Source organism: Vigna radiata, unplaced genomic scaffold, assembly GCF_000741045.1.
Source record: "Vigna radiata var. radiata cultivar VC1973A unplaced genomic scaffold, Vradiata_ver6 scaffold_95, whole genome shotgun sequence".
Taxonomy (NCBI): Eukaryota; Viridiplantae; Streptophyta; class Magnoliopsida; order Fabales; family Fabaceae; genus Vigna; species Vigna radiata.
Genome location: NW_014543114.1, coordinates 563,593 through 577,098, shown reverse-complemented (window position 1 = coordinate 577,098; position 13,506 = coordinate 563,593). Strand labels below are relative to the sequence as shown.

Below are 13,506 nucleotides of genomic sequence, written 5' to 3'. Positions count from 1 at the left end.
TTTCGTTTGTCAATTGAATCAACTTTATTTTTGCATGTTAATATTTTTATCCCCAAATCCAATTTATTAATTTTTATTTTTCAAGTCTTATTATTTTAATTCACACGAACGAGGAAGCCATACGAGTCTCTTGGGAAAACGATACTTGGTCTTACCATTAATATTACTTGTACGATTTGGTACACTTGCCAATCTATCAACAGATACCTGGCTTGCGGTCCTGGCTCTCTATTTATAATTTGTCTCATGGACCTTAAACTGATATAAGCCCAATAAAGTATAAACAGAATAAAATATAAACATAGTATAATATAAATAGACTTACCTGAAAATCTGGTTAGTTGCTAAATATCTTTAAATAGATATTCTTGATTATCCTCTAATTATTTTATCTTCTACTTATCAATATCTTTAATAAGATATTCTTGATTATTTTATATCTTTAATTAGATATATCGCAACCGCTCGGCCCTGATATCATATTGTACATTATGCCCCCCAAGTCCGAGTTAACTGTTCGGTTTTAGCCGAGGTTAACTATAGAACTTATGAGTTTGAAGGAGGCTGTGTTGGGGAGCGTGAATGGTCGTCCGTGGGCGAGGAGTTCCTGGAGAACTTCCCAGTAGACGAGAATGACCGTCCGTGGTCCAGGAGTTCTTGGAGAACTTCCCAGTAGACGTGAATGACCGTCTGTGGCCCAGGAGTTCCTGGAGAACCTCCCAGTAGACGTGAATGATCGTCCGTGGCCCAGGAGTTCCTGGAGAACCTCCTAGTAGACAAGATATGTGGGACTAAATGGCCGAGTACCTGTAAAGTAGTATGGTTGAATGATTGTGAGGCCGAACGGCCGAACACCTGTAAAGCCGAATGGCTGAATGCTTGTGTGTGAGTGTTCATTGGGGGAATGCCTTTGTCGTTCGGATGATATCTCCTGGGGGACTGTCTTTGATTTATAGTCCATGGGGGACTGTCTATGATTTATAGTCCATGGGGGACTGTCTTTGTTTTTCTTTGATTTATAGTCTTCTGACCTGTTTGATATATAATATAAAAAATATAGGCGAGACCGTTCGGTCTTTGGTTGAATATTTGAAGAATCCATTTTAAGATGCTTCATGGCCGGTAATGAATTGGCGTTCTTTGCTTTTTGCAAATTGTGAGTCCTAAACTTCAACAGGCTCTGGAGACAAAAAACAAGAAAAGAAAACTTCCTCTGCTGTGATGAAAGAGTTAGCTTATAATAGCCTAGTAGTGAAAGATCCTTTGAGTAGGATACGTTCGCCGATTCTCCTTTGGAGAACGGAATGCCAATATAACAATTGATCAAAGCAATTTATGTAATTTTCAATTTTACAAGTCTTAGTAAAAGTGGTGCCTAGTTCCGTACTATTACGGAGATTGAAAATGTATGTTACATTATTATATTATAATATAAAACAAGTGCATCAATACATATCACGTTATTATATTATAATATATATAATGGTTGTTGCAACCGTGAATTAAATTTTTATATTTTTCCTTGGTTCGTTGTATAACTAATATTCTTAAAGAATATAGATATTTTATCTTTAGATGAAATATTTCAAGAATACTTATCTTGTTGATGAAATTTTAGGTAGAGATGATGATGATTCATGTTGAGTAGCTTTCACTTTGTTGAAAATTTCTAGTGTTGATCCGAAGTAGTGATGTTGATAACGAGCATTTGTCTTGGTTCCTCGTGGCTTTCAATGGGATGCCCCCGGCCCCACGGTGGGCGCCAAAATGTTTCGGTGATATTTTTGGGGACCGAGACACTAACTTTTTCTGACGTGGCTTTGCCGCTTTCCGATGCTTGAACTGGGTTCTTCGCTTGTCTTCTTTTTTCCTTGTCGCTTGATCGCCTGCAATCTTGGCCGTTCGGTGATCTTCAAGCTTTGACCGCTTGTCCGACTTCCCGATGGAGAGGGGGAGGTACCTGCAAAAGGTACTCCAACGCCCAAGTCAGGCGTGTAATGAAGAGCCTCGACTCTTGATTGAATATTTAGTGAAGGGTTTTCACTATTTGAGTATTTGAGAATATGAGTTGAATGTGAATGATGGCTTGTGGCCCTAGCTCTCTATTTATAATTTGTCTCATGGACCTTAAACTGATATAAGCCTAATAAAATATAAATAGAATAAAATATAAACATAATATAATATAAACAGACTTACCTGAAAATCTGGTTAGTTGCTAAATATCTTTAAATAGATATTCTTGATTATCCTTTAATTATTTTATCTTCTGCTTATCAATATCTTTAATAAGATATTCTTTATTATTTTATATCTTTAATAAGATATATCGCAATCGCTCAGCCTTGATATCATATTGTACAATAGATAAAAAAAATCTTAATCATTATTTACTTAATTACTATAAAGGAATTGGATGTTTATTTGTCTTTCTCTTTCTTTTCATTTTCGTTTTTTTTTCTTTTCATTTTCGTCTTTTTTTTTTCTTTTCTTTTAATTTCGATAACCAATTAAAATTATAATGAATTTATAAAAAATTTATTGTTTATCAAATTTAATTTGATAACATTAAATGTTTGTCGATAATATAAATTATAATTTAACAAAAAATATTATAAATAAATTTTACTGATAGATTTAATATTTCTCTATAATTTAAATTTTAAAATTTACCTGTAAAGTCTATTGCTTTGAATTTAACAAAATTTTATACTAGAATTAAAGAAAAAAAAATTCTCAAACAAAATTATATTGATAAATTGTTTTGTATTCTCACTTAACATCATTATTGAGACTCAAATCTTGAAAAGAATGAACTAATAACTTATAAATATTAAGTGATTTTATGAAATAAAATTTAAGTAATTAAACTTTTTTATTTGTAATTTTTTAATTTAACTAATAAGGTATAAATTTGATCTCATTTAGATAACTCTCACATTTAAATAAATTTAACTCAAAGTAAATAAAATGTTAAATAGATTTTTATTTGTCTGAAACATAATAACATAATAAAACTGCAAAAACAATGTATCATCACACATACGTTTTGGCTAATTCAAATAATACACATTTCTTGTATTATGCTCTTTTTCTTAAATTGTTAACCCAACTATTTTGCTAATGAAAGCATATAATCAAATATAAGTTAACTTTGTTGGTTTTTAAGTGCTTATCAAAGTTGCACGTAGAAGAGAATAGTATAAAAGTATTATAAAAAAAAAAAAAAACTGATTGGACAGTTATCATTGTAATTCAGTAATTTTATTGGATGCACGAGGGATTTAGATAATTGTATATGATTGGATGATTTATCATTTTGTGAAATGTTGGAAATTTTTATCAGAAAAGTTATATAGTTTTGCCACTCAATAAAGTTATATATCAGCTTAATTATATTTTATTTATTTCGTAGATTAATTTATTTGTCGTGATTATAATTTAAAAATATAACTATAGGGTTATTTTATTAATTTTAGTGTTCAATATCCTAGTTTTTATTTAAAATTTAAGGAATAAAAGTACAGTCAAGTCATAATAATTTTAATTGACATGGGGAAGAATTAAATCTAAATTAACAAGGAAATCTAAAATTTAATTTGAGTTTACAAAAAGAGAAGGAATTATAAAAGAAAGAAGCACCAAGTAGTTTTTCACTTTAGAGGTTTTTATTCTCCCCAAAACCCTTCTCCAGTGTCTCGCTCCCATTTCAAATGGCAAGGGACAGTTGCCTAGCTCGTGTCACCGCGGGCGCCGCTATGGGTGGTGCTGTAGGCGGCGCTGTCGGTCAGTCTCATATATCTCTTTTCTTCACCTTGTACTATTATCTCTATTACCTTATGACACATATATATATATATATATATATATATATATATATATATATATATATATATATCATTTCGAAGGTATTTCTTAAAAATTATTATATATGCGTTTTTAGCTTTTCTTAATTTTGTAGTTTCGGTTTTTTTAACCTCTTTTGGTTTGTTTTAGATTTGCTTTGAAATGAAATGAAGGTTGATGGTTTACTTGCCTATTTTATTAGAGAATCTTGTTCTTTCTATGAGTGTCTGTTTAGTTTGGACTAAGTGTTGTTAAAGTTTCAGGTATTGTATCCCTAGTGCTGATGATGTGTGTGTTGGAGTGGAATTGAAGTGTTTTTTTGGATTCCAGAAAATATTAAAAAATATTTGGGCAATAGGTTGAGAAAGCTTCTTTATTTATGTTTTCCAAAATGTTTCCTTGTTTTTTTTTTTTTTTCACTTTATTTATCATAGTGGCTTTTGTTCAAACTTTTGAAAAGGGAGGAATGAAATGAAGTTTCTGAAACCAAATGGTTCTGTTTTCTAAGATTTGTACATAGTTTTTTGTCATTGTCAACATGTTTGTGTCCCCTAGTTTCTGCAATGTTGAACGCATTTTATGTGATTTTATTAGTACCAATTCTTATTTATGCCTATCCAAACACACTGTTTTTGTGAAGTACAAAACAGAAATAGAATATGATTTCTTAAAACTGAAGAGACCATTTTATTCATAAATATTTTATATAATGTATGGACTATGGTGTATAAAGTTGTCTGAGCAACAGATTTGAGTTTCCTTTGCTCTTCATTTTCACTGTGAACTAATTATTCTTGCTTAAAAAACTTTGGTTTTAATCCAAGAATTTTAGTTGTTTTGTGTTAGGGGTATCTTTTGGAACTAGCTAATACCAGGTTTCAGTTTCACCAAAGTCACTTTTTCTTAAATTTTGCTTACCTTTACCCTCTGCGCACCAAATTAAGCCTTTGTGGTCGAATATATAAATTTGATATTGGTTGGTTGGATATTTTATCTCTTTTCCAGTTTTTTGGATGTATTTTATTGTAATCAGTTATAACGTGACGTTATCTTAGTCGTTTTAGAGATATTTTATATTCCTGGACCTTGGGGGATTCTAAAGTAGAACATTACTCTATTTTCTTTTTCACAAAAAAGGTTGTTACAAGAAGGCATTTGTATTGAAGTCTCTCAACTTCAGACAAACAGAATTTAGAAGGCTTGAAATTTTGCCTAGAAGAGAGGGAAGTGGTCTGAGTGCATCATTGCACATTGATTGACATCTTGTTTTGTACTGAGTAGTAGTTCACGGGTGTGGATAAATTCATCAGTACATTAGGTTTTATTATTTTTTTCAGTAAATTAGCTTGACACTATGATAAATATGTACTGGTTAAGTATCATCTGATAAGTTTTGTGAAGTGTCCATCATCTGTAATCTTGCTTTATAAAGTAGTGAAAATTGTCAGCCAAGTGATTGGTTAAACTTTATTAACTGCTGGAATATTATAGTCAAATGCATTTATAGAGTAAGATCATCTTGGATGTCCATTAGATCCAATTTACTCACATAGAAAAGTCGTAGAATACTGTTTTCTAATCTTTTAGCTTCTTTGCAGGTGCCGTGTATGGAACATATGAGGCTATTAGATATAAGGTATACCTTGTGGTCTTTTCCTGAATGTCAAGAATAATATTGTTTACAACTTTAGTTTGGCCTTCATTTTGTTACAATACATTTTTCATACTCTTCCTGGAGCCCTTTGTTATATGAAAGACATTTTTAAATTTTTTCTTTATCATACATAGAGACTAAACGTCTTTTGTTATATGAAAAACATTTTTAAATTTTTTATGAAAATGCTTGTGTTTTTTGTTAGTTGAGATTACACAGATCAAATATAGTAAATTTCTGAACACACCCTGTGTAAAAATTACACTGTCAACTAATCAGAAATCATCTGTAATATGACTTTCAAGGTAGCTATTGTAAAAGTAAACAAACTTATCATAAATAGTTGTTTATGGTTGGATAATAGTGTTAAAATCCTTTACAAACAGGCCTTTAAGGTGTGTGTAACAGGTAATTCAGAAATTCTCCATGTTATTAAAATTTAGGCTGAGGTCCTCCCAATAGCTGGCCTATTTTCCCCAACATAACACCAGCTGTTTATCAACGCCCTGCAAACTTTCCAGCAATGCACACTGCTGCTGGCAACCAACTCGGTAAAAAAACTGAAGAAAAATATACGGGTTTTAAAAACTTACATCCTGAATCCTTTGTGCTGATTTTTATACACATTGTCATAAAAGTAAAGAGTTCCTTTATGATACAAAGCAGCATTCCTATATATTAATGCATTGATTTGCATGCAGGTGCCTGGACTATTGAAAATTAGGCATATTGGACAAACTACACTTGGAAGTGCTGCTATTTTTGGTCTTTTCTTGGGTGCTGGAAGCTTGATACATTGTGGAAAATCATATTGAGGATAAAGATTTGACCTTTCCCCTACATACATTTCTTTGGTTGCTGCCCTTGTAAAGTATGAGTAGAGCAGGGATTTCCTGTTTTTTTTTTTTTTATTACTAGTATTATTATTTCTGGATCATGGAAAAGGTTTCATGGCACTACTCCCATGAAAATTCTCATTTATTTATCTCTTAGCGGTACTGTTGAAATTTCTTTACTAGGGCTTTCCTTCTACTTTTGATTCCTCACTTTCTTCATCTGAGACGGTAAATTGCTCTTGCAATAAAAAAGGAGTGCAGATGTGTGTGTTGACGGTGTTGTGTTCATCTTACTTAATGTCTTCAAGCTCTCCCCTCCTTCCACATATATTCACTCAACTATTGAAATGCTCACATTGGGTCTATCCCACTATTTCTGGCCAGAAAGTGGTATATACTAGTAACTAATGTCAGATAAAATTATTGGTAAAGGGGAACATAAAGATGAAGTATGTCCAAATTCGTTTAAAAGATGGGATTTCGAGAAGTTGGTGCAGGAGAAATAGAAAACACAAAAGTTGAATTCATTTAATCTATTTTGTGAAATTCACTTTTTGAAGTTATGCTTTAATTGATTGACAACTTATTTACATCTACAATGTACCAAAATTAAACTCAAATGGAAGTATATTTCTTAGTATATTTCTTGCTTACATACTGGATGAACCACAATTTTCAGTAAACGAATCAACCTGCCAGCAAGCTGCATACACTTCTCTGACTAATTTGTTGAAAATCAATTCTACTAGTTTTCATGAAGATATTTATAAAAAAAAAACCTTGATTTGATATTTTAGACCCTACAGTTCAAATAATTTAAAAACATGTATATGTAATTGGATACTGTAGAGGACAATGTTTTATTTTTTTAGAAGAAAAAGAAAGAGTACTAGAAAAAATGTTTTTACAAATAATTACAGAATTCATTCAGAAGATTACGGATGTCAAAGTTTCTAATTAGCAAGTCACTATTCTGTGAAATGTTTAGCTCAACTACGACTCAAACATAGAGCTACTTTCCCCGTCATGCCCATAAGAATTCTCATTAAAACCAAATTAGCACAGATGATTAACTTTGCATTAATTAATCAATATATTATACAAACTTTTTAAAATAAGATCTGATTAATAGTTCTCGAATAAAAATTTGTAACAGAAAATGAATTCAAATGCATTGCTACAGTATAAGGTAGAGATTGATGACACCGGCACAATTACTTTCTTCAAAAGGAAAGCCCTGTTAGTCATTTCAGAATAATACATAATGAATAATTTGTTCTTTCAGAATCCCCAGGATTACAAAACATGAATCGATCCACTAACTAGATGAGCATCACAACAGAGAATTGAATCCCAAACAAATCCAATTCAAAATAAAGATCTTGAGTCTGACATTAGAAGTACCAGATTTGGTTTGGAGTTGATAAAACCGTCTGTTCTACTCTACAACAGCAATGACTACTTTTTTGTGGTATGGTATCCTCAAATGTACTTGATCCTACTTATGGTGAGGGCCTTTGGCTTTTTCGTTCAATAACTAGCTATAGACATAAAAAAATAATGGCTAGTGGAGGAATGGACACCCAAAAATCTAATGCTTTGGTTAATCTAGTCACATGTAAGGAAAACAAAGGAAAAAAAAGGACCATATGCAATGACTGAATTATTCACCTAAAGATATAACGCAAGAATTTTCTGCAGATTGAAATCTGTCATTTGGATGGTTATATTTGGGAAAACGTAAAGTTGATAACCCAAATGTTCATTGAAACCATAGCCTTTTGTCACCTAAACGTCTATGGCCTCCTACCACAATGAATCTTACTAAATTAAGTTCTTTTTAACTTATTTCAGTAAGCTTCAAAGTCAAGCTAATGATATAAGCTCTGGTGTGATAATCTTCTATTGAAAAAGTGTTTACCCAAACTTGACACAGGTGTGTAATTAGTAAGGTAGTAGTATAAAACTTTCCCACTGAACTAGAAATATTGATTGTTTTTCATCACCAATAGTCCCTGCAGGAACATTGCCCTTCCTTAAAGCAATGAAACCTGTGAGTATCTCTAACAGTGATTTCCCTGCCAGTGATGGCTGAAATATGTTTGATGGCATTGTGGCAATCACCACAAATTCTTAGGTTCTTCACAATCAATATAGGCACTCCTTCTTCAGTGGAGATTAGTCCAAATGCAACTGCCAGCTTCTCACTGTGATTCAATAACCTTCTTTCTTTCTCATTTCTCTCCACCTCGTCAGCATTCACCAATGCCCATCTTATATCAGGTACGTACCCTGCTTGCTTCATTTTCCTTAACAATTCCTCCATGTATACATGAATCTTTTTTATCATTGGATGTGAAGTGTCCTCAGCCACAAAGACATGCACCTTCTTGTCTATCTCTATCCAACTACAACCTGGTTTCTTCTTCACTCCTCTCCCCCTCATCATCTTTTTAATGTTTGCAGCCTCTTCCCATCTGGAAGCACTTGCATACATATTTGAAAGCATTACATATGGAGCAGCATTATAAGGTTCCAGCCGGAGGAACTCATTAGCTGCTTTCACTGCTAGCTCCACATTTCCATGCTTCCTACACGCACCAAGCAAAGAAGCCCATTCAATAGAACCAGGATTAAATGGCATTGTTTCAATAATCCTCTCAGCCTCCCTGAGCTTACCGGCCCGACCCAAAAGATCTATCATGCAGGAAAAATGTTCTGCTTCTGGTGCAATCCCAAATTTTTCTTTCATCATATTGAAATATTTCTGACCCTCCTCAACTTTTCCAGTGTGTGCACATGCAGAAAGAACAGATATGAAGGTTATGCTGTTAGGTGCAATGTCTTTCTGCAGCATCAGTTCAAAAAGCCTGAGCGACTCAGCTTCAACACCATGTTGTGCATAGCCTGCAATCATTGAGTTTAAAGACACCGTGTTATGCCCTGTCATTGTATCAAACACCTTTCTTGCATCATGAACATTCCCACATCTGGAATACATAGCTACAAGAGCATTATCCACTGAAATGCGATTATAAGAAATGTCAGATTTGATAGCCAACGCATGAACCTGTTTTCCCACAGAAGGGGATGACAAATTAGAACAAGCACTAGTTACACACACAAAACTACAATCATCCGGACGAAAACCTTTCCGCTGCATCTCCTGGAAACACCAAAGACCATCTTCAGACAAGTCCTCATACTGTGAAAACCCAGAGATCATCGTGTTCCAAAGAACCAAATCAGGTACACAAATCTCCTTGAACACCTTCCTACATTCCACCATGCCACCGGCACACTTAGAATACAAATCAATCAACCCACTCCCAACATGTGAATTCCCATGGAACCCACTCTTAACCAGCATTCCATGAAACTGCATGCCCCCAACCAAATCCTTAACACAAGTAAATGCAGTCAAAACACTTGCCATGGTAAACATATCAACCTTCAAACCCTTCCTAACCATCTCAATAAACAATCCCACCGCCTCCAATCCCTCCCGATGCTGCCCACATGCCACAATCATTGCATTCCACGAAACTTCATCCCTGGACCCACCCTCCCCCATCTCCCTAAACACCCTCTTCGCCTCATTAAAAAACCCCTTCCTACTATAACAAGCAAGCACTGCATTATTCACCGAAGCATAACAATCATACCCACACATCACCACAAAGCAGTGCAACTGCCGAACCAATCCAACATCATCACCACAGGCAGTGATCACGCCAGACAGCGTGAATCCGTCAAGGCCCAAACCGAGCTCTCTAACTTCCTCAAAGAGCCTCAACACCGGCCCACACTCACCCCTATCAGCATAGGCAGCTATAAGGGTGTTGTAAGAGACTAAGTCTGGTTGGGGAATTTCATCAAACAGCTGGTGGGCAAGGTGGACGAGGGAGTGTTTGGCATATGCATTGATGAGGGTGTTGTAAGAGAAAACATTGGGGTGTTGAGTGAGGTAAAAGGAGGTTTGGGCACTGTGGAGGGAACCACATTTGGAGTAGAGGAGGGTGAAGTGGTTGGAGAGGTAGGTGGAGGGTGGGATAAGAGACTTGAAGTAAAGGGCATGGAGGGTTTTGCCTGTTTTGAGGTCTCTTTGGGCTATGCAAGCTTTGAGAAGGTTGCGAAAGGTTTGAACTTGAAAGGGGCACATGCATTGCATGGGAATTGGGTCATCTAATATCAGAAGCTATTATGAAGAAACCAATCTCTGGTATCTATAACTTCAACTAATCAACAATGACATAGAATCAATTCGATGTATTTCCAAAACAGTGTTACGTACTGCATTTCAATGCCTTCGACACCCTTCTGTAATTTATATTTGCTTTGGACTTTCGACAGCATACGGTGTTGGAATTTTCATTATCAAAATATTTGTTTGGTCAATTTCTATTTTCCCCCTTTAGCTAGGGGAATTAAATTATCCGTACAGAAAAAAAAAGTTTTGAATTAGTTCTCTGACCAAACAACTATTCTGTATGATATTGGGTTTATTGCAAAATGTATTATGGTAGTTTATGGTTGAAGCGTGATGTATGATGGTATTTATAGGATTAAAGGAGTGTTATTTGAAGTTCATAATTGAAAGTGAAAGGTAATTCTTATTGTGTTTTTTGTTAGTCAAATTACGATTACAGTTATTTTTGAATAAATCTACTATGTGGGGTCAGCGTAACATACGTTAGTTTCGTTTCAATTTTTTTTTATTCTGATATAAGGTTATTTAATATCCAGTTTTACGTTTTCAATGACAAAGTGTGGTATTTCTCTTGTATATTTATCTCTTGTATATTCTGAGAGATTCAACATTGTGGTATCAGAGCTCCATCACGGGACTTGATCTAAAGTAGAAGCAGCAGTTTTCTAAGAGTACAAAATTATGGCATCGGAAAGCTCCTTTGTGCAGTTTGTTATACCAAAGTTTGACGGGCATTATGATCACTGGACATTATTCATGGAAAATTTCTTGCGTTCAAAGGAGTATTGGAGTCTAGTGGAACATGGAATTTCTGGAGCAGCAGAAGGTCCTCTTACCGAACAACAGAGGAAAAATATTGATGATAAAAAATTAATAGATTTGAAGAAGAACTATCTATTCAAGCATTAGATCGTTCAGTCTTGGAAACAATTCTTAATAAGGATATATGGGATTCTTTGAAACAGAAGTATCAAGGCACTTCACTACTCAAAGGAGATGTTGCAGTAGTTGAAAAATTTTTGAGATCCATGACTTCCAAGTTTGATTATGTTGTGTGCTCCATTGAAGAATCTAAGGATACAGACACGTTAACCATTGATGAATTGCAAAGTAGTTTACTCGTCCATGAACTACGTATGACTTCCCATGTTGAAGAAGTGCATGCCTAGCAAATTACTCATACAGATCAACATGCAGAACAAGGACGAGGTCGTGGAGGTCGAGGAGGCTTTGGACGATGAGGAAGAGGGCAAAGTCGAACGCGGACGTGGAAGACAAGGATTTGACAAATCCACTATAGAATGTTACAATTGTCATCAACTCGGGCATTTTAGTTAGGAATGTTCAAATCAAAGAAAGGAGGCCAACTATGTAGAATATGAAGAAATGTTATTGATGGCCTACACAAATATTACAAAAGCAAATGAAGAAAGTGTGTGGTTTCTTGCTTCAGGATGTAGTAATCATATGTGCGGGAAAAAAGATTATTTCTCAGATACTGATGAAAGTTACAAAGATTCCGTCAAATTAGGAAACAACTCTAGTATGGTTGTAACTAGAAAAGGCAACATTCGACTAAACATGAATGGCAACACTTATACTGTTACATAAGTCTTTTTTGTATCAGATTTGAGGAATAATTTATTAAGTATTGGGCAATTACAAAAAAAGGGACTTAGTATTCTCTTTAAACAGGGAAAATGCAACCAAACGTTCAAGCTACATGCCATATTGCAACCTACTAAGTCAACTTGCTTTCACACTGTTGCAGAGGATGTAATGCATCTTTGGCATGATAGATATGGGCATTTAAGCTTTCGGGGTTTAAATACACTTTACCAACAATGTATGGTATATGGTCTGCCAACGATGAAAGCACCATAAAAATTATGCATAGATTGCATGACAGGGAAACAATCACAGACTTCATTCTCAAAGAAGAGTAATTGGAGGGCCACATAGTCTCTACAATTAATTCATGCAGATATTTGTGGACCAATCACACCTATCTCTAATAGAAAAAAGAGTGACAATGGTATTCATAGACAACTAACAGCTGCATACACGCCACAACAAAACGGAATTGTTAAACGAAAGAACAGAACCATTATGAACATGGTCCGAAGCATGCTGTCAGAAAAGAAAATGCCCAAGACTTTTTGGGCTGAAGCTACTACTTGGTCTGTGCATATTTTGAATCGATGCCCAACATTAGCAGTGCAAAATAAAACACCAGAAGAAGCTTGGATTGGAGTCAAGCCTTTAGTTAAGTATTTTAGAGCTTTTGGATGCATTTCTTATGTTCATGTGCCTGATGCTAAAGAACTAAGTTAGATGACAAAAACATATGTTGTGTTTTGTTGGGGGTTAATGAAGTGTCAAAAGCATACAAACTTTATGATCCAATTTTACAAAGGATAATAATAAGCAGAGATGTTGTCTTTGAGGAAGATAAAAGTTGGGATTAGGATAAAAAATATGAAGAAACCATCTTATGTTATTTAGAATGTGGTGATAAGGATGTGGTAGTAGCTCCTATAGAAGAAGAAAATATAGAAGACCACGAGGCACATCATAATACTGATATTTCAGAAGAGGATATTAGTTCCCCTGATTCTTTGGCTAGTCCTACTCAATAAAGGTGTAGAAGACCTGATAGCGCCATGGTTGGTGCTATTCTTTGCAGATCTGTGAGCTTCAAGAGCAGAGAGGTAATGACAGCGGAGGAAAACACAAAATGAAGTAGTGAGGCTCAATGGCAGCGGTAGAGAAACGCGTTAACAGAGGATATGCAGTGGAAGAATATGAATCTTGGAAGAAGGAGCTGGATGAAGTGCTTTGGTGGAATGGAGCTAGCTCAGACGACCTTCATCAATGGAAGGAAGCTAGAGGAGAAGTTGGAAGAAGCACATGGTGGTGACTTTCGGTGGGAGAAGACGCTGGAAATTTCATCAACAAAT

The 13,506-nt window shown here is 34.7% G+C and overlaps 2 protein-coding genes across 2 annotated transcripts; one reads left to right on the top strand and one right to left on the bottom strand.

Moving 5' to 3' along the window:
• The first annotated feature begins 3,632 nt into the window (after positions 1-3,632).
• LOC106753037 (reactive oxygen species modulator 1) lies at positions 3,633-6,616 on the top strand. Its single transcript, XM_014634818.2, has 3 exons — positions 3,633-3,786; positions 5,445-5,482; positions 6,202-6,616. The coding sequence occupies exons 1-3, from the start codon at positions 3,714-3,716 to the stop codon at positions 6,313-6,315; spliced, it is 225 nt and encodes a 74-aa protein (XP_014490304.1). The 5' UTR covers positions 3,633-3,713; the 3' UTR covers positions 6,316-6,616.
• A 938-nt stretch (positions 6,617-7,554) lies between these two features.
• Positions 7,555-10,997, bottom strand: LOC106753036 (pentatricopeptide repeat-containing protein At3g49710). Its single transcript, XM_014634817.2, has one exon. It carries the CDS (start codon positions 10,505-10,507, stop codon positions 8,339-8,341), a length of 2,169 nt encoding a protein of 722 aa, XP_014490303.1. The 5' UTR covers positions 10,508-10,997; the 3' UTR covers positions 7,555-8,338.
• Positions 10,998-13,506: the final 2,509 nt, after the last annotated feature.